This window comes from Hyla sarda, chromosome 10 (genome assembly GCF_029499605.1).
Source record: "Hyla sarda isolate aHylSar1 chromosome 10, aHylSar1.hap1, whole genome shotgun sequence".
Taxonomy (NCBI): Eukaryota; Metazoa; Chordata; class Amphibia; order Anura; family Hylidae; genus Hyla; species Hyla sarda.
In genome coordinates, this window is record NC_079198.1 from 19,013,175 (window position 1) to 19,032,907 (window position 19,733).

A 19,733-nucleotide genomic window follows, 5' to 3' on the forward strand; every position below is an offset into this window, starting at 1 on the left:
GGATCCTCTGTGCCAGAGAGGGATTGGCGTGGACCGTGCTAGTGGACCGGTTCTAAGCCACTACTGGTTTTCACCAGAGCCCGCCGCAAAGCGGGATGGTCTTGCTGCGGCGGTAGTGACCAGGTCGTATCCACTAGCAACGGCTCACCTCTCTGGCTGCTGAAGATAGGCGCGGTACAAGGGAGTAGGCAGAAGCAAGGTCGGACGTAGCAGAAGGTCGGGGCAGGCAGCAAGGATCGTAGTCAGGGGCAACGGCAGAAGGTCTGGAACACAGGCTAGGAATACACAAGGAACGCTTTCACTGGCACAATGGCAACAAGATCCGGCAAGGGAGTGCAGGGGAAGTGAGGTGATATAGGGAAGTGCACAGGTGAACACACTAATTGGAACCACTGCGCCAATCAGCGGCGCAGTGGCCCTTTAAATCGCAGAGACCCGGCGCGCGCGCGCCCTAGGGAGCGGGGCCGCGCGCGCCGGGACAGAACAGACGGAGAGCGAGTCAGGTACGGGAGCCGGGGTGCGCATCGCGAGCGGGCGCTACCCGCATCGCGAATCGCATCCCGGCTGGCAGCGGAATCGCAGCGCCCCGGGTCAGAGGATGTGACCGGAGCGCTGCAGCGGGGAGAGTGAAGCGAGCGCTCCGGGGAGGAGCGGGGACCCGGAGCGCTCGGCGTAACAGTACCCCCCCCCTTGGGTCTCCCCCTCTTCTTAGAGCCTGAGAACCTGAGGAGCAGACTTTTGTCTAGGATGTTGTCCTCAGGTTCCCAGGATCTCTCTTCAGGACCACAACCCTCCCAGTCCACTAAAAAAAAAGTTTTCCCTCTGACCTTTTTGGAAGCTAAGATCTCTTTGACAGAGAAGATGTCCGAGGAGCCGGAAACAGGAGTGGGAGGAACAGATTTGGGAGAAAAACGGTTGAGGATGAGTGGTTTGAGAAGAGAGACGTGAAAGGCATTAGGGATACGAAGAGAAGGAGGAAGAAGAAGTTTATAAGAGACAGGATTAATTTGACACAAAATTTTGAAAGGACCAAGATAGCGTGGTCCCAACTTGTAGCTAGGGACACGGAAGCGGACATATTTAGCGGAGAGCCATACCTTGTCTCCAGGGGAAAAAACGGGAGGAGCTCTTCTTTTCTTATCCGCGAACTTCTTCATGCGTGATGAAGCCTGTAAGAGAGAATTTTGGGTCTCTCTCCATATGATGGAAAGGTCACGAGAAATTTCATCCACAGCGGGCAGACCAGAGGGCAAGGGAGTAGGGAGGGGGGGAAGAGGGTGACGGCCGTACACCACGAAAAATGGGGATTTGGAGGAAGATTCAGAGACCCTGAAGTTATACGAGAATTCGGCCCATGGGAGGAGATCTGCCCAGTCATCCTGGCGGGAGGAAACAAAATGTCGCAAATAATCACCCAAGATCTGGTTAATTCTTTCTACTTGTCCATTGGACTGGGGATGATATGCAGAAGAAAAATTTAATTTAATCTTGAGTTGTTTACAGAGAGCCCTCCAGAATTTAGACACGAATTGGACGCCTCTATCCGAGACAATCTGCGTAGGCAACCCGTGAAGACGAAAAATGTGTACAAAAAATTGTTTAGCCAACTGAGGCGCAGAAGGAAGACCAGGAAGAGGGATGAAATGTGCCATTTTGGAGAATCGATCAACGACCACCCAAATAACAGTGTTGCCACGGGAAGGGGGTAAATCAGTAATAAAATCCATACCAATCAGAGACCAAGGCTGTTCGGGGACAGGCAGAGGATGAAGAAAACCAGCGGGCTTCTGGCGAGGAGTCTTATCCCGGGCACAGATAGTGCAGGCTCGCACAAAGTCCACAACATCCGTCTCCAGAGTCGGCCACCAATAGAAGCGGGAGATGAGTTGCACAGATTTCTTGATGCCCGCATGACCTGCGAGATGGGAGGAGTGACCCCATTTGAGGATTCCGAGGCGTTGGCGTGGAGAAACAAAGGTCTTTCCTGGAGGAGTCTGCCTGATGGAGGCAGGAGAAGTGGAGATCAGGCAGTCAGGTGGAATGATGTGTTGCGGAGAGAGTTCAACTTCTGAGGCATCCGAGGAACGAGAGAGAGCATCGGCCCTAATGTTCTTATCGGCAGGACGAAAGTGAATCTCAAAATTAAATCGGGCAAAGAACAGAGACCACCGGGCCTGGCGAGGATTCAGCCGTTGGGCAGACTGGAGGTAGGAGAGGTTCTTGTGGTCGGTGTAGATAATAACAGGAAAACTTGATCCCTCCAGCAGATGCCTCCATTCCTCAAGTGCTAATTTAATGGCTAGAAGCTCTCGATCCCCGATGGAGTAGTTCCTCTCCGCTGGAGAGAAGGTCCTAGAGAAAAAACCACAAGTGACAGCATGCCCGGAGGAATTTTTTTGTAGAAGAACAGCTCCAGCTCCCACTGAGGAGGCATCAACCTCCAATAGGAAGGGTTTGGAAGGGTCAGGTCTGGAGAGGACGGGAGCCGAAGAAAAGGCAGACTTGAGTCGTTTAAAGGCGTCTTCTGCTTGAGGAGGCCAGGACTTGGGATCAGCATTTTTTTTGGTTAAAGCCACGATAGGAGCCACAATGGTAGAAAAATGTGGAATAAATTGCCTGTAATAATTGGCGAACCCCAAAAAGCGTTGGATAGCACGGAGTCCGGAGGGGCGTGGCCAATCTAAGACGGCAGAGAGTTTGTCTGGATCCATCTGTAGTCCCTGGCCAGAGACCAAATATCCTAGAAAAGGAAGAGATTGGCATTCAAACAGACATTTCTCAATTTTGGCATAGAGTTGATTGTCACGAAGTCTCTGAAGAACCATACGGACATGCTGGCGGTGTTCTTCTAGATTGGCAGAAAAAATTAGGATATCGTCCAGATATACAACAACACAGGAGTATAACAGATCACGAAAAATTTCATTGACAAAGTCTTGGAAGACGGCAGGGGCGTTGCACAGGCCAAAGGGCATGACCAGATACTCAAAGTGTCCATCTCTGGTGTTAAATGCCGTTTTCCACTCATCCCCCTCTCTGATGCGGATGAGGTTATAGGCGCCTCTTAAGTCCAATTTAGTAAAGATGTGGGCACCTTGGAGGCGATCAAAGAGTTCAGAGATGAGGGGTAAGGGGTAGCGGTTCTTAACCGTGATTTTATTAAGACCGCGGTAGTCAATGCAAGGACGTAGGGAGCCATCTTTTTTGGACACAAAGAAAAATCCGGCTCCGGCAGGAGAGGAGGATTTACGGATAAAGCCCTTTTTTAGATTCTCCTGGACGTATTCAGACATGGCAAGAGTCTCTGGGGCAGAGAGAGGATAAATTCTGCCCCGGGGTGGAGTAGTACCCGGGAGGAGGTCGATAGGACAATCATAAGGCCTGTGAGGAGGTAGAGTCTCAGCTTGTTTTTTGCAAAAAACATCCGCGAAGTCCATATAGGCCTTAGGGAGACCGGTTACTGGAGGAACCACAGAGTTACGGCAAGGGTTACTGGGAACCGGTTTTAGACAGTTCTTGGAACAAGAGGACCCCCAACTCTTGATCTCCCCAGTGGACCAATCCAGGGTTGGGGAATGAAGTTGAAGCCAGGGAAGTCCAAGGAGAATTTCCGAGGTGCAATTGGGGAGGACCAAAAGTTCAATCCTCTCGTGATGAGATCCGATGCTCATAAGAAGGGGCTCCGTGCGGAAACGTATGGTACAGTCCAATCTTTCATTATTTACACAATTGATGTAGAGGGGTCTGGCGAGACTGGTCACCGGGATGTTGAACCTGTTGACGAGAGAGGCCAAAATAAAATTTCCTGCAGATCCAGAGTCCAAGAAGGCCACAGTAGAGAAGGAGAAGGCAGAGGCAGACATCCGCACAGGCACAGTAAGACGTGGAGAAGCAGAGTAGACATCCAGGACTGTCTCACCTTTGTGCGGAGTCAGCGTACGTCTTTCCAGGCGGGGAGGACGGATAGGACAATCCCTCAGGAAGTGTTCGGTACTAGCACAGTACAGGCAGAGGTTCTCCATACGGCGTCGTGTCCTCTCTTGAGGTGTCAGACGAGACCGGTCGACCTGCATAGCCTCCACGGCGGGAGGCACAGGAACAGATTGCAGGGGACCAGAGGAGAGAGGAGCCGAGGAGAAGAAACGCCTCGTGCGAACAGAGTCCATATCTTGGCGGAGTTCCTGACGCCTTTCGGAAAAACGCATGTCAATGCGAGTGGCTAGGTGAATAAGTTCATGTAGATTAGCAGGGATTTCTCGTGCGGCCAGAACATCTTTAATGTTGCTGGATAGGCCTTTTTTGAAGGTCGCGCAGAGGGCCTCATTATTCCAGGACAATTCTGAAGCAAGAGTACGGAATTGTACGGCATACTCGCCAACGGAAGAATTACCCTGGACCAGGTTCAACAGGGCAGTCTCAGCAGAAGAGGCTCGGGCAGGTTCCTCAAAGACACTTCGGATTTCCGAGAAGAAGGAGTGTACAGAGGCAGTGACGGGGTCATTGCGGTCCCAGAGCGGTGTGGCCCATGACAGGGCTTTTCCGGACAGAAGGCTGACTACGAAAGCCACCTTAGACCTTTCAGTGGGAAACAGGTCCGACATCATCTCCAGATGCAGGGAACATTGGGAAAGAAAGCCACGGCAAAACTTAGAGTCCCCATCAAATTTATCCGGCAAGGATAGGCGTAGCCCAGGAGCGGCCACTCGCTGCGGAGGAGGTGCAGGAGCTGGCGGAGGAGATGACTGCTGAAGCTGTGGTAGTAACTGTTGTAGCATAACGGTCAGTTGAGACAGCTGTTGGCCTTGTTGCGCTATCTGTTGTGACTGCTGGGCGACCACCGTGGTGAGGTCAGCGACAACTGGCAGAGGAACTTCAGCGGGATCCATGGCCGGATCTACTGTCACGATGCCGGCTGGCAGGTAGTGGATCCTCTGTGCCAGAGAGGGATTGGCGTGGACCGTGCTAGTGGACCGGTTCTAAGCCACTACTGGTTTTCACCAGAGCCCGCCGCAAAGCGGGATGGTCTTGCTGCGGCGGTAGTGACCAGGTCGTATCCACTAGCAACGGCTCACCTCTCTGGCTGCTGAAGATAGGCGCGGTACAAGGGAGTAGGCAGAAGCAAGGTCGGACGTAGCAGAAGGTCGGGGCAGGCAGCAAGGATCGTAGTCAGGGGCAACGGCAGAAGGTCTGGAACACAGGCTAGGAATACACAAGGAACGCTTTCACTGGCACAATGGCAACAAGATCCGGCAAGGGAGTGCAGGGGAAGTGAGGTGATATAGGGAAGTGCACAGGTGAACACACTAATTGGAACCACTGCGCCAATCAGCGGCGCAGTGGCCCTTTAAATCGCAGAGACCCGGCGCGCGCGCGCCCTAGGGAGCGGGGCCGCGCGCGCCGGGACAGAACAGACGGAGAGCGAGTCAGGTACGGGAGCCGGGGTGCGCATCGCGAGCGGGCGCTACCCGCATCGCGAATCGCATCCCGGCTGGCAGCGGAATCGCAGCGCCCCGGGTCAGAGGATGTGACCGGAGCGCTGCAGCGGGGAGAGTGAAGCGAGCGCTCCGGGGAGGAGCGGGGACCCGGAGCGCTCGGCGTAACATATGCTTCTTTCTATTTAATTTTCCACTTTGAAGAAATGACCACTAGGGGTCTCCCTACCAGTCCTGGCAGCAAGCATTTCAGACTCATGCTAGAGTCCTAAACACTACGAGCTGCCAGTCTGCTTTGTTCACAAAGGAGAACACTCAGAGCTGCCAGCCTGCTTTGTTCACAGCCTGTTTGGCTGTGAACAAAGCAGGCTGGCAGCTCTGAGTGTTTAGGACTCCAGCATGAGTCAGAAATGCTTGCTGACAGGACTGATCGGGAAAAATACAATAGAAAGAAGCATATTTTTCATTAACATGCTATTGGAAAGTTATTCAACATTCATTAATCTAAAATATATCAAAAGTTTATTTGATGAGAGGTACCCTTTAATCCTTCCAGTACTTATCAGCTTCTGTATGCTGCAGATGAAGTTGTATTTCTTTTCTGGGATTCTTTCCAGTTTGACCACAGTGCTCTCTGCTGACACCTCTGTCCATATCAGGAACTGTCCAGAGTACAAGAAAATCCCCATAGCAAACCTCTCCTGCTCTGGACAGTTCCTGGCATGGACATAGGTGTCAGCAAAGAGCACTGTGGTCAGACAGAGAAGAACTCCAGAAAGAAATACAATGAATTACCTCTGTTGTATACAGCAGCTGATAAGTACTGGTAGGATTCAGATTTTTAAATGGAAGTCATTTACAAATCTACACAACTTTGTGGCACCAGTTGATTTAAAAAAAAAAAAGGTTTTCCGACAAAGTAACCCTTTAATGGGGTACTCCGGTGGAAAACATTTTTTTTTTTTTAATCAACTGGTGCCAGAAAGTTAAACAGATTTGTAAATTGCTTCTATTAATTTTTTTTTACCCTTCCAGTACTTTTTAGCAGGTGTATGCTACAGAGGAAATTCTTTTCTTTTTGAATTTCCTTTCTGTCTGACCACAGTGCTCTCTGCTGACACCTGATTCCCGTATCAGGAACTATCCAGAGCAGGAGAAAATCCTCATAGTAAACCTCTCCTGCTCTGGACAGTTCCTGACACAGACAGATGTGTCAGCAGAGAGCACTGTGGACAAGACAAAAAAAATTCAAAGCGCAAAGAATTTCCTCTATAGCACACAGCTGCTAATAAGTACTGAAAGGATGAAGATTTTTTAATAGAAGTAATTTACAAATCTATTTAGCTTTCTGGCACCAGTTCACTTAAGAAAAAAAAATTTTCCACTGGAGTACCCCTTTAAAGGAGTACTCTGGTGCAGAGTATTCCTGCTCCGTCCTGCCCGGGCTGCAAAATAAATGAAAATAAACCATCTCTCACCTTCCTGGGTTCCCGCGGAGCGCCACTACAGCTGATCGGTCCTCCGGTCCATCCTCTTCATACTTCCGGGTGTAACGAAGCGTCACATGGCGCTCACCCTATTATGGGCCGAGGCGGAACATCGCGGCGGCCGGCGATGGGCTGAGCGCCATGTGATGCTTTGCTACACCCGGAAGTATGAAGAGGATGGACCGGAGGACAGATCAGCTGTAGTGGCGCTCCGCGGGAACCCAGGAAGGTGAGAAATGGTTTATTTTCATTTATTTTGAAGCCCGGGCACAACGGAGCAGGAATACTCTGCATCAGAGTACTCCTTTAAGTTACCATGGAGCTTTAGCCATAAAGTGACACTGTCATAAGGGGACAAGAGAGTAAGGCCCCAGAGCCATGTGCAAGGACTTGTATGGTGTCGTGAAAACAGAGCATTTGTTGGAGCATGCCACTATGGGTGACCTCCATATAACTCATTTAATAGAGTTATAGAGATAAGAATATTGAAGCATGGTGTGTATCACAATGTGCCGGGGGTAGGTACGGCATATAAAAAAACGTTAACACAGTTAAACTTTAGTTCCTCTTGTACTATTCCATGACTCATGAAAACAGTAAATGGGCCCTTCTGTCCTCTTATACTGGGTTTATTTTCTGCTATCTTCAACATATCAAGTTCTTCAAAAGGGAACAATTGTTTCACTTTATGCGAAAACACCACAAAAATCCCTTTGTTTGCCCAGTGCACATCTACAGAAGGTCATCCGTAGAACATATAGCTCTCCATACATCTTTATTTTTGTCTATGCCAGTGTGATGTGGTGGTTATTCATTGGCTTTACATTATGGTGTACAGAGGCTATGCTTTACATCATGAAAGCTCAGTGGTTGGCCATTTGCCCCGTGTAGGTAGGACCTCCCCTTAAAGGGGTACTCCCGTGGAAAACTTTTTAATTTTTTTAAATCAACTGGTGCCAGAAAGTTAAACAGATTTGTAAATCACTTCTATTAAAAAATCTTAATCCTTCCAGTACTTTTTAGGGGCTGTATGCTACAGAGAAAACCAAAAAGGAAATGCATTTTCTCTGATGTCATGACCACAGTGCTCTCTGCTGACCTCTTCTGTCCATTTTAGGAACTGTCCAGTTTGCTATGGGGATTTTCTCCTGTTCTGGACAGTTCCTGAAATGGACAGCAGAGGTCAGCAGAGAGCACTGTGGTCATGACATCAGAGGAAATGCATTTCTTTTTTGGATTTTTCTTTATTATACAGCCCCTAAAAAGTACTGGAAGGATTAAGATGTTTTTATAGAAGTGATTTACAAATCTGTTTAACTTTCTGGCATCAGTTGATTTAAAAAAAAAAAAAAAGTTTTCCATGGGAGTACCCCTTTAAGGTGGCCCTAAAGATCTGGGTTCAAATCCAACTAGGTACAACAACCACATAAAAAATCTGTTCAGCAGCAAAGAGAAAATTCCGAAACGGCACCAGAACAAAGATACTTGTCTAATGTGAACATAGAGCTGAGGTTTGCAGGCGGTAATGTCTCAAAGCTCATGAACCATAACTATGGACCGGAGGGAACTCTGAAGTCTGGAGGTGCTCACGTTTTAAAGTAATAGTTAAACATCTATAGCAAAGAGATAATGGTTAACGAAGCACTCACGCGGTGACTTATGTTCGAGGCAGGAAGATAGCTTTCAATCCCGGTCTTCCATAGCGGGGAGGGGAGGATGGTACGAGGGGAGCCTCAGACGCCGGCCATGTACCGTATCACACCCTCTGGCGCTTTGTCAGGCCGTGTATACACGGCCTGACGAAGCGCCAGAGGGCATGATACGGTCCGTGGCCAAGGCAGGAACAGGCCGTGTTCAAGGCAGGAAGATAGCTTTCAATCCCGGTCTTCCATAGCGGGGAGGTGGAGGATGGTACGAGGGGAGCCTCAGACGCCGGCCACAGACCGTATCATGCCCTCTGGCGCTTCGTCAGGCCGTGTACACGGCCTGACGAAGCGCCAGAGGGCATGATACGGTCCTTGGCCAGCGTCTGACGCTCCCCTCGTACCATCCTCCACCTCCCCGCTATGGAAGACCGGGATTGAAAGCTATCTTCCCGCCTCGAACATAAGTCACCGCGTGAGTGCTCCGTTATCCATTATATCTTTGCTATAGATGTTACACATAAAAATGTGCATGATCCTCTTGTATAACGGAGGCTATCCTCTTGATGTTCAGGTTTCATCTCTTTCATCTATAAAGTCTGTCCCAATGGTGAAAGAGAATGCTTTGAGTTCTCTGGATTTTTCTTATGTCTTGTTATTATGGAGGAAAAGCCTTGTATCCAATTACATACATGGAATACAGTAACATTCCATCGGTCCACCATCCATGAATCAGTGACTTGATGAACCAGCATCTGAAACTGTCAGAAATCTGCAGAAATAGCTGTGGGAAGCTGCAGCTGGCTGCACAGTGGCTACTACAGGAGGAATGAGGTATTACATGGTGCGCCTTTGATTAAACGGCCAGAGCCCTTAAAGGGGTATTCCGCCCCTAGACATTTTATCCCCTATCCAAAGGATAGGGGATAAGATGTCAGATCGCTGCAATGCCGCTGCTGGGGACCCCTTGGATCCCCGCTGCGGCACCGCGCTATCATTACAGCACAGAGCGAGTTTGCTCTGCACGTAATGATGGGCAGTACAGGGGCCGGAGCATCGTTACGTCACAGCTCCGCCCCCCTCGTGATGTCACGGCCCGCCCCTTTCAATACAAGTCTATGGGAGGGGGCGTGGCGGTCATCACGCCCCCTCCCATAGACTTGCATTAAGGGGACGGGCCGTGATGTCATGAGGGGCAGCACCATGACGTCACATTGCTCCGTCCCCCGTATCGCCCGTCATTACGCACAGAGCGAACTCGCTCTGTGCTGTAATGATAGCGCGGTGCCGCAGCGGGGATCCCAGGGGTCCCCAGCAGCTGGACCGCGGCGTTCTGACATCTTATCCCCTATCCTTTGGATAGGGGATAAAATGTCTAGGGGCGGAATACCCCTTTAAGAGAGTGGCTCTACAGGAAAGAATCCAATATAAAGAAAAGATAAATATCTGGCAGTGGCACAACCTCACATATCAGGTTCCACAAAGGTATGTAACCTCTCCGAGCTGGAGCGGGTGAGTCTTCAGCAATGCAATTTAACATAGAAAAATAGAATAGCAGCACTCACCATCAATGGTTAGATCTTCTGTTTATTGAGTTGCTTACTCATGACATATATTTACAGGGGGGAGACGAAATGCAGAAGGAGTGTACAGGTAGACTGAGGCTACAGTCGTTTCACACGTCTTAGTGCTTCAGAAGCCCAATGAAGCACTGACATGTGAAACGGCTGTACCTCGTTCTACCTGTACACAACTACTGCACTTCGGTTACAGCCATTTCTATTCTGCAGGCAGTCGTTATGCTTTCCATTGTAGTATGACAGTATTTTTTTATTTTTTTTTTTACATAAATTTCCATTGTGGTTAATGCAAGTTCTGAGAGGTTCTAGAGTAGGAAGACAAATTCCAGTTACTGAAAACATAAACAAGCTGATGCAATATTTCACAATGATCTTTTTAAGGATAAAGTCATTTATGACATTTATCACAACTTCTCACCATACAATCCATTTTTTATATTTGGGGAAGGGGGACAAACCACTTAAAGGGTTTATCCTCCATGAAGGGATTTTAATATTTACCTGCCAGACAGTGATGGACATGCTTAGGAATGATCTGTGCTTGTCTTGGGGCTAAATGGCTGTGTTGTGAGTCCACCATAATGCTACTGCTTAGTTTTTGTGAAATGGCTATTTCCTGTTGGAGTTCCTTTCCTCCAACTACAAGTCCCAGGATCCCTTGTTTGTAAGTGTGAGGTCACTTTTCTCCTCTCCACACATCAGCCACCCCACCTATTGAAGCACGCCTGGGACAATTCCCTGCAGCCCTGTGGAGAATGATCCTCCCACACACACACAGCGGTCGCTTCACCCATTGAAGCGAAAATAGGCTCCCTCTAAACAACTTACTAGTGATGTAATGTCGCGAGCCGCACTGCAACCTGGGAAAACTTGAGATGACACTAATTTTGTATCCTGTAAAAAAAAAATATTGGGGCAGCCCCTTTAGCGCAGTCAAATAAAAAAAAATTCTTGGAATACCCCTTTACAGTCGGCCTAAACTGACAGCGTAAAGGGTACCTTTCATCAAAAAAAAAAAACTTTCCAATAGCATGTTATTAAAAAATATGCTTCTTTCTATTTAATTTTCCAAAAATGAAAAAATTACCACTAGAAGTTTCCCTATCAGTCCTGGCCGCAAGCCTTTTTTTTTGTGTAGATTTCAGACTCATGCTGGAGTCCTAAATCTCAGACTGCAGCCAGGACACAGAGAAGCTCAGCACTGCTCCCTGGCATTACACTTATGTACTGCTTGGAGAGTTCAATAACACAATACATGTACGTGCAAACTAAGAACACCACTGGAATAAACTGCATTCTCTTCGGTGTTCTCTTGGGGGTTTCCATTTCTAGGGGACTGGGTTCATATTTCACGGCAGAAGATAGGTTTAGGTATATCTCTTTTTGGTCTTCAGCCGATTCTCCAGAACATGAGCTATGCTAAAAACTGTGCAGCACCCCATAGTGTAAACCCAGCATAATACACAACAAAGATAGTTTCATTTTTACTGACATTTTGCCAGAAGGCACGAAACACCTTTTTCATTCACTCTATGCCTGACTTTCAGAAGAACTCAACAAACAGTCCCCACCCACTCACACCACAACGGTAGTCATTGCGAAAGTGTCCTGGGATGGAATTCATAACTGTCAGCAAAGGAGAAGACTCCTCGATACAAGGATCCCCCACAGCCTCGATTTGTTAAGATGTCTAAGTAATTTTTTAAGGAAATAGTTTGGCTTGAAAGACACCTTGAGACAAGAGTGGAGATTTCATAGGGGTCCCAATTGGTACCGTATATACTCGAGTATAAGCCGACCCGAATATAAGCCGAAGCCCCTAATTTCACCCCAAAAACCCAGGAAAAGTTATTCACTCCACTATAAGCCTAGGGTGGGAAATACATCATCCCCTCCTGTCATCATCCAGACCCCCGTCATCATCCCCCCCCCCCCCTTCATCATCACCGCCTGTCAATCCCATCGGCTGTCCGGGCATGCTGGAAGTTGTAGTTTTGAAACCTCTGGAGGTCCTCAGGTTAAAGACCACTGCGGCCTTCGTCATCATCCAGACCCCCATCATCATCCCCCCCCCCCCTTCATCATCACCGCCTGTCAATTCCTTTTAGTGGTCTTCAACCTGCGGACCTCCAGATGTTGCAAAACTACAACTCCCAGCATGCCCGGACAGCCATCGGCTATCCGGGCATGCTGGGAGTTGTAGTTTTGAAACCTCTGGAGGTCCGCAGGTTGAAGACCACTGAGGCCTTCGTTATCATCCAGACACCCCTTTAGTTTTCTACTGACCTCCCCTCGGTGGGAAGGAAGGGTGAGCTGGTCCGGGCCATCTATGCTGCAGGGACCGTTCGGTGGGGAGGGTTAGTCGTTCCGGGCTGTCCATTTTCACTGGGGGGGGGCCTCTTCTCCGGGCCCGGCCCCGGACTAGTGACGTTGCCTTGACGACAACGCACAGGGACTGAAAATCGTGCTGAAAAAACTCGGCTTATACTCGAGTATATACAGTAGATTCCTTTCTGCAAGCTTACATAGGGCTTTGTAACGCAGGCGACCCATGTGTTCTTACATGTACCTCTCCATATACTCTCCATCATGAAAATGGATTTGTATTTTATGGAAATTACAAACTAAAAAACTTTCTAAAAATAAACAATGACTTGCTTGAAATTTGGCCCAGCCTGAAGCCCAACAGGTCTTACAGTGTAAGGGGGACACTTTGTTCAACTTATTCTCTATGGCTAGAAGATTTTTTTCTTAGTATTCCCTGACATTCTGCAATGCCCAAATCTGTGGGGTGCATGCAACTCAAAGTGCAGCTCTTTAGTTATATTAAAGACTGGGCCTGGCCTGAAGCCCAACAGGTCTGAGATTTCCTTTTGCGAGCCTGAAAGGGAATGGAACACAGTAAAAGACCTCCCACTTTCTAGGGCTTTCTCCCACCCTGTGTATGTGCATAGCTCACTTGCTCCTAGTCTTAAAGGGGTACTTCAGTTGAAAAAAATATATATTTTTTAATCAACTGGTGCCAGAAAGTTAAACAGATTTGTAAATTACTCCTAATAAAAAATCCTAATCCTTCCAGTACTTTTTAGGCGCTGTGTACTACAGAGGAAAGGATTTTCTTTTTGGATTTCTCTTCTGTCGCGACCACAGTGCTCTCTGCTGACCTCTGCTGTCCATTTTTGGCAGCATATGTTTGCTATGGGATTTTCTCCTGCTCTGGACAGTTCCTAAAATGGACATCAGAGGTCAGCAGAGAGCACTGTGGTCATGACAGAAGAGAAATCCAAAAAGAAAAGCATTTCCTCTGTAGTATACAGCCGCTAATAAGTACTGGAAGGATTAAGATTTTTAAACAGAAGTAATTTACAAATCTGTTTAACTTTCTGGCACCAGTTGATTTAAAAAAAAAAAAATATATATGTTTTCCACCGGAGTACCCCTTCAATACAATGTAGCAACTAGGTGGCAGCATCATTCTCAATATATAAGAACATTAAAGGAGTACTCCGGTGCACACTTTTTTCATGTTATCCCATCCGGGCTGCAAAATAAAAGAAGACACACTTTCTCTTACCTGCCAACGCGCCCCCGGTGCTCTGGTACACTCCGGTACAGGTGTTCGGTCCCCGGGTTGTATTCTTCTTACTTCCTGTTAGCCCGACACGTCACACGGAGCTTCAGCCTATCACTGGCCGCAGCAATGTCCCACCTCGGCCAGTGATAGGCTGAAGCTCCGTGTGACGTGTCGGGCTAACAGGAAGTAAGAAGAATACAGCCCGGGGACCGAACGCCTGTACCGGAGCTCCAGGGGCTCGTTGGCAGGTAAGAGAAAGTGTGTTTTCTTTTATTTTGCAGCCCGGACGGGATAACATGAAAAAAGTGTGCACCGGAGTACTCCTTTAATCAAGCATTAATCATACAATGCATAAGGTGCAAACATGGTGAGGTACAGTGACACAAAAAGTGCAAATATAGGGGCACCACATCTGACAACCAATAGGCAGAATAAATAACAAACAGTGGGACACTGCATGGTCATTTGACAACTAAGATTCCCCCAGGCCTATAGGATATGATCACGAGACATCTATATAAAAAATCATGTTTTATCAGTAGCATGGATTACAAACCTCACTGAAGTGGTTCCAGTGCCCCAAATGTTATCCATCTTACCTAACACATCTACATGGCTCCCAGATGAATACTTATGAATACAGAGGCGGTCATTTAGCATCATCCTTTTTTAGTCACCCTGTATATCTCTATTTACTGCTGTGCAACTGCGTACTGTGAGAGGGGAAAAGTAGGGAGACGACAGAATAGTTATGCACAGCACTATGAGATGTTGGAGCAAGAAACCTTAAAGGGGTATTCCGGGCAAAAACATTTTATCCCCTATCCAAAGGATAGGGGATAAGATGTCTGATCACGGGGAGGGGGCCTGCTGTTGAAACCCCCGCGATCTCCCTGCAGAATGCGGGTGCTGAATCTCCAGTTTCGGAAACCTCCGGGTTTCCGGGACTGGGGACGTGACGTCACTCCATGCCCCCTTCATTCATGTCTGGAGGGGGCGTGGCGTGACATCACGTCCCCAGTCCCGGAAACCCGGAGGTTTCCAAAGCTGGAGATTCAGCACCCGCATAGAATGTGGGTGCTACAGGGAGAACGCGGGGGGGGGGGGGGGGGCCGCTGCTGAGATAGGGGATACAATGTTTTTGCCTGGAATACCCCTTTAAAGGGATACGCCGTTGGGAAAAAAAAAATCACATCAGCTGGCTCCAGAAAGTTAAAAAGATTTGTAAATTACTTCTATTAAAAAATCGTAATCCTTTTAGTACTTATCAGCTGCTGTATGCTCCACAGGAAGTTGAGTTGTTCCTTTGTGCCTGACCACAGTGTGCCAGACTGCCATAAAAGTGAACCAATTTAGCAAGATTAGATTGCTATAGAAGTCTATGTCTGAAATGAGGAGGAGACGTGACAAGTGTAGCAATGCGAAGGCAAAGTGAGTAGTGTAATAAAAAAGTACGAAAATATCATAAAAAACTCAAAGCAATAAAGCCGCCTCAAACCGGACCAATCCCATTGATCTCCAGCATTGTGAATTCCTGGGAAATAGCAGCTTTCGCCTGGTATTTGTGGAGAATAATTGCAGGCTATGGGTAATATTTTTTTTTTACTAATCTTAATATTAAAGCAATGCACCAAAATATTTCATAAGAGGAAGCTCGGGCTGGAAATCCCCGATAGATACGAGGCCGGTTCCTAATAAATCTGCTTTATATCATTTTAGCAGAAAATGAAAAAAAAAAAATAAAGCTTTGTCCAATAGTCACAAAGGGAGATAGTTTTAAGAATACAGGGGGAGATTTATCAAAACCTGTCCAGAGAAAAAGTTGCCCAGTTGCCCATAGCAACCAATCAGATCGCTTCTTTCATTTTTAACAAGGCCTCTGAAAAGTGAAAGAAGCGATCTGATTGGTTGCTATGGGCAACTCAGCAACTTTTCCTCTGGACAGATTTTGATAAATCTCCCCCACAATGTGTAATTTTCTGGTTTTGATTGTTTAATTTTGGTTCCTAATGCCTCTGATACATTTCTCTTTGTAACACATATCTGTATGAGAAGAAATACCCCTTAAAGGGGTACTCCACTCCTAGACATCTTATCCCCTATCCAAAGGATAGGGGATAAGATGTCTGATGGCGGGGGTCCCGCCGCTGGGGACCTCCGCATTCTACCATGCGGCACCCGGGACCTTTGCATTCTACCAGAGCTGTCACGCTCCCTCCCATAGACTTGCATTGAGGGGGCGGGTGTGACATCACACGGGGGCGGAGTCGTGACGCCACGATCTTCCGTTCTCGTGGTCGGGATGGTATTAGCCTGAGGGCCTCCAGCGGTTCCGGAAGCCATAACTGGTGGGTGCCGCATGGTAGAATGCAGGGGTCCCCACCAGCGGAACCCCCACAATCAGACATCTTATCCCCTATCCTAGAAAACTCCTTTAAGATGGATGAAATATGATGTTCGTTAAAGCAGTACAGATTGTTGTGACTCATCATTTATTTTCTGTTCTCGTTTCAGATTGTAGATATCCTGCGGGGCAAGTCATCTTCTCCACGTAGTCAAAATGAAAGACTAAGAGGATCTTTTAAAGGACGGTCATGTAGTCCGACCTCCCCAGGAGTAACATCCGGTAATATATCTGTAAGTCCTCCTCCATAAAGGGAGTTGGATCCATTATACTCCCTACCTCAAAACATTCATCATGGCCTCCAAATACGTCTTCCATTCTGAGAAATCACCATCACTGCCCATTGGGATCTGTATCGTCCCTGGAATGACTATGTAGAAAGCAACTCAACTACTTACTCCAAAACCCCAGACTGTGAACTCACCATCCCTCCTATCCTTGGATCTGGAATGCTGGACTCAACCAATAGATCCACAAACCGGGTCAAGTGGCACCTCTTCCACCTCCAATGACCTGCAAAGACCAGAATAGACTTACAAGGCCCAGAGACCTTTGAAACTCGTAGAAGCAGGTAGAAGGACAGGTGCTAAAGGGATACTGAAACATGATGTCATGATACTGTATTTTGGAGGCGACATTGGTTGGTGTCCATACTTGCCTACTTGCCTGGTCCCACAGCAATGGTATACTCTGCTTCTGTGGTACATACGGGGCCGGCTCTGCCAATAGGCAAAATAGGCAGCCACCTAGAGCGCCCTCTTGATGGGGGGCGCCACTCTGCCTGCCACAAGAAAGTTAGACAACCAGCATCTGAACCCCTCGCTCAGCCGGCAGCATGAGGAGGAGGTTTGTTACAGTGTGTCATCCCAGTAGTAAGGTGGGGCGGGCCAATGGGCGGAGTCAATGGGGTGGCAAAATTAGCTTTTGCCTAGGGTGGCAAAAATCCTTGCACCAACACTGGGTACATAGGCTATTAGAGTCAATCAGTGCCAACTTTCCAGAAGAACAAACAAATTGAGGACTACGAAAAGGTCACTTTGAGGGCCTGACCAATGAGAAGACTCATCAACTGGCTCCAGAAAGTTAAACAGATTTGTAAATTACTTCTATTAAAAATCTTAATCCTTTCAGTACTTATGAGCTTCTGAAGTTAAGGTTGTTCTTTTCTGTCTAAGTGCTCTCTGATGACACGTGTTTCGGGAAACGCCCAGTTTAGAAGCAAATCCCCATAGCAAACCTCTTCTAAACTGGGCGTTTCCCGAGACACGTGTCATCAGAGAGCACTTAGACAGAAAAGAACAACCTTAAAGGGGTATTCCAGGCCAAAACTTTTTTATATATATATCAACTGGCTCCGGAAAGTTAAACAGATTTGTAAATTACTTCTATTAAAAAATCTTAATCCTTCCAATAGTTATTAGCTTCTGAAGTTGAGTTGCTGTTTTCTGTCTAACTGTTTTCTGATGACTCACGTCCCGGGAGCTGTGCAGTTCCTATGGGGATATTCTCCCATCATGCACAGCTCCCGGGACGTGACATCATCATTGAGCAGTTAGATAGAAAACTTCAGAAGCTAATAACTATTGGAAGGATTAAGAGTTTTTAATAGAAGTAATTTACAAATCTGTTTAACTTTCCGGAGCCAGTTGATTTAAATATATATAAAAAAGGTTTTGCCTGGAATACCCCTTTAACTTCAGAAGCTCATAAGTACTGAAAGGATTAAGATTTTTTTATAGAAGTAATTTACAAATCTGTTTAACTTTCTGGAATACCCCTTTAAGATTTATGTACATGTATTATTATCATAGACTACATATAACCAGAGCATTACATGGTTCCGAGATAAAGCTCTACAGCTTGGACTACAACTTCAAGGGATTGTCCGATTGGTGGCATATCCTGGTGATACCCCACCGGTGGCCATTTTTTTGTAAAGACCATAATCCCGCTCCGTTTTTCCAGCACTCACCGTGACTGAACACTAGAGATGAGCGAACTTACAGTAAATTCGATTCGTCACAAACTTCTCGGCTCGGCAGTTGATGACTTTTACTGCGTAAATGAGTTCAGCTTTCCGGTGCTCCGGTGGGCTGGAAAAGGTGGATACATTCCTTGGAAAGAGTCCCCTAGGACTGTATCCACCTTTTCCAGCCCACCGGAGCACCGGAAAGCTGAACTAATTTATGCAGGAAAAGTCATCAACTGCCGAGCCGAGAAGTTCGTGACGAATCGAATTTACTGTAAGTTCGCTCATCTCTACTGAACACAGACAAGGAAATGTCTCCTGCCTTCCACTCCCTTTGTCTTTGACTTATGTGTTTTTGCTGCAGGGTGGGTGAAATGTGATACGAGTTATGGTGTCAGCTTTGCATTCCTATAAGTTATTTAATATTTTTTTTGTACAATAAATATTTTTTTATCAACTCGAGCTGCATTTTTGTTTTGTTTCAGACCTACGCTGTGATTACTCTTAGGGGAAAGTTTGTCGAATTATTAAAATTGTAGTAGATTATGTCTAGCGACGCTCTGCAGCTTTGAAGATAAATATGTTTTCTGTGTTCCTGGGGGGGGGGGGGGGGGGTCTGTGGGGGGCTCGCGGCCATTCTGAATGGGCTGAGCGGCAGTATCAACAATTATGGACAATGAATCAGTGCAAGCCTCCTGAGCAGTGGTCTCCAAACTATGACCCTCCAGCTGTTGCAAAACTACAACTCCCAGCATGCCCGGACAGCCGTTGGCTGTCCGGGCATGCTGGAAGTTGTAGTTTTTCAACATCTGAAGGGCCTTAGTCTGGAGACCACCAATCTAGATGAATGTTTAGATTTTAGACCACCTCACACTCTCTTTGCACAATAGCAACTCATAAAATTAAAAGACCATCAACATCTTACCAGATATAAACAACCAATTTGTCAAGTTGATCACATCAGGACCGGCGCTACCATAAGGCAGCTAAGGCAGCTGCCTTAGGGCGCCGGAACTACCTACTTTTACTATCTACCTACACTACCTACCTCCACTATCTACTTACACTGCCTACCTGCACTACCTAATTACCGACCTACCTAGCTACACTATCTACTTACACTTTCTACCTGCACTACCACCAGCATTATCTACCTATCTACCTACCTACCGGCACTATCTACCTACCAGGGGGCCATTAAAGGGGTAGTCCAGTGGTGAAAAACTTATCCCCTATCCTAAGGATAGGGGATAAGTTTGAGATCGCGGGGGGTCCGACCCCCTGCGATCTCTCTGTACGGGGCCCCGGCTCTCCGCCGAGATAGCGGGTGTCGACCTCCGCACGAGGCGGCGGCCGACACGCCCCCTCAATACATCTCTATGGCAGAGACGGAGATTGCCGAAGGCAGTTCTTCGGCTCTGCCATAGAGTTGTATTGAGGGGGCGTGTCGACCGCCGCCTCGTGTGGAGGTCGACACGCCCCCTTCCCGCGGGCTATCGGGGCTCCGTACAGGAGATCGCAGGGGGCCCCAGCGGTCGGACCCCCCGCGATCTGCAACTTATCCCCTATCCTTAGGATAGGGGATAAGTTGCTCACCACTGAATCCCCACTGGACTACTCCTTTAACTATCTATTAGTGATGAT

At 47.6% G+C, this 19,733-nt stretch overlaps 1 protein-coding gene across 6 annotated transcripts in view; it reads left to right on the plus strand.

Moving 5' to 3' along the window:
* BCL3 (BCL3 transcription coactivator) overlaps positions 1–17,212 on the plus strand; it is a 79,676-nt gene extending 62,464 nt beyond the window's left edge. For all 6 annotated transcript variants that reach the window (XM_056542450.1, XM_056542448.1, XM_056542446.1 and 3 more), the window contains exon 9: positions 16,231–17,212. In XM_056542450.1, the coding sequence (XP_056398425.1) occupies positions 16,231–16,371 (141 nt within the window). In that variant the 3' untranslated portion in view covers positions 16,372–17,212. The remainder of the gene's footprint in view (positions 1–16,230) is intronic.
* Positions 17,213–19,733: the final 2,521 nt, after the last annotated feature.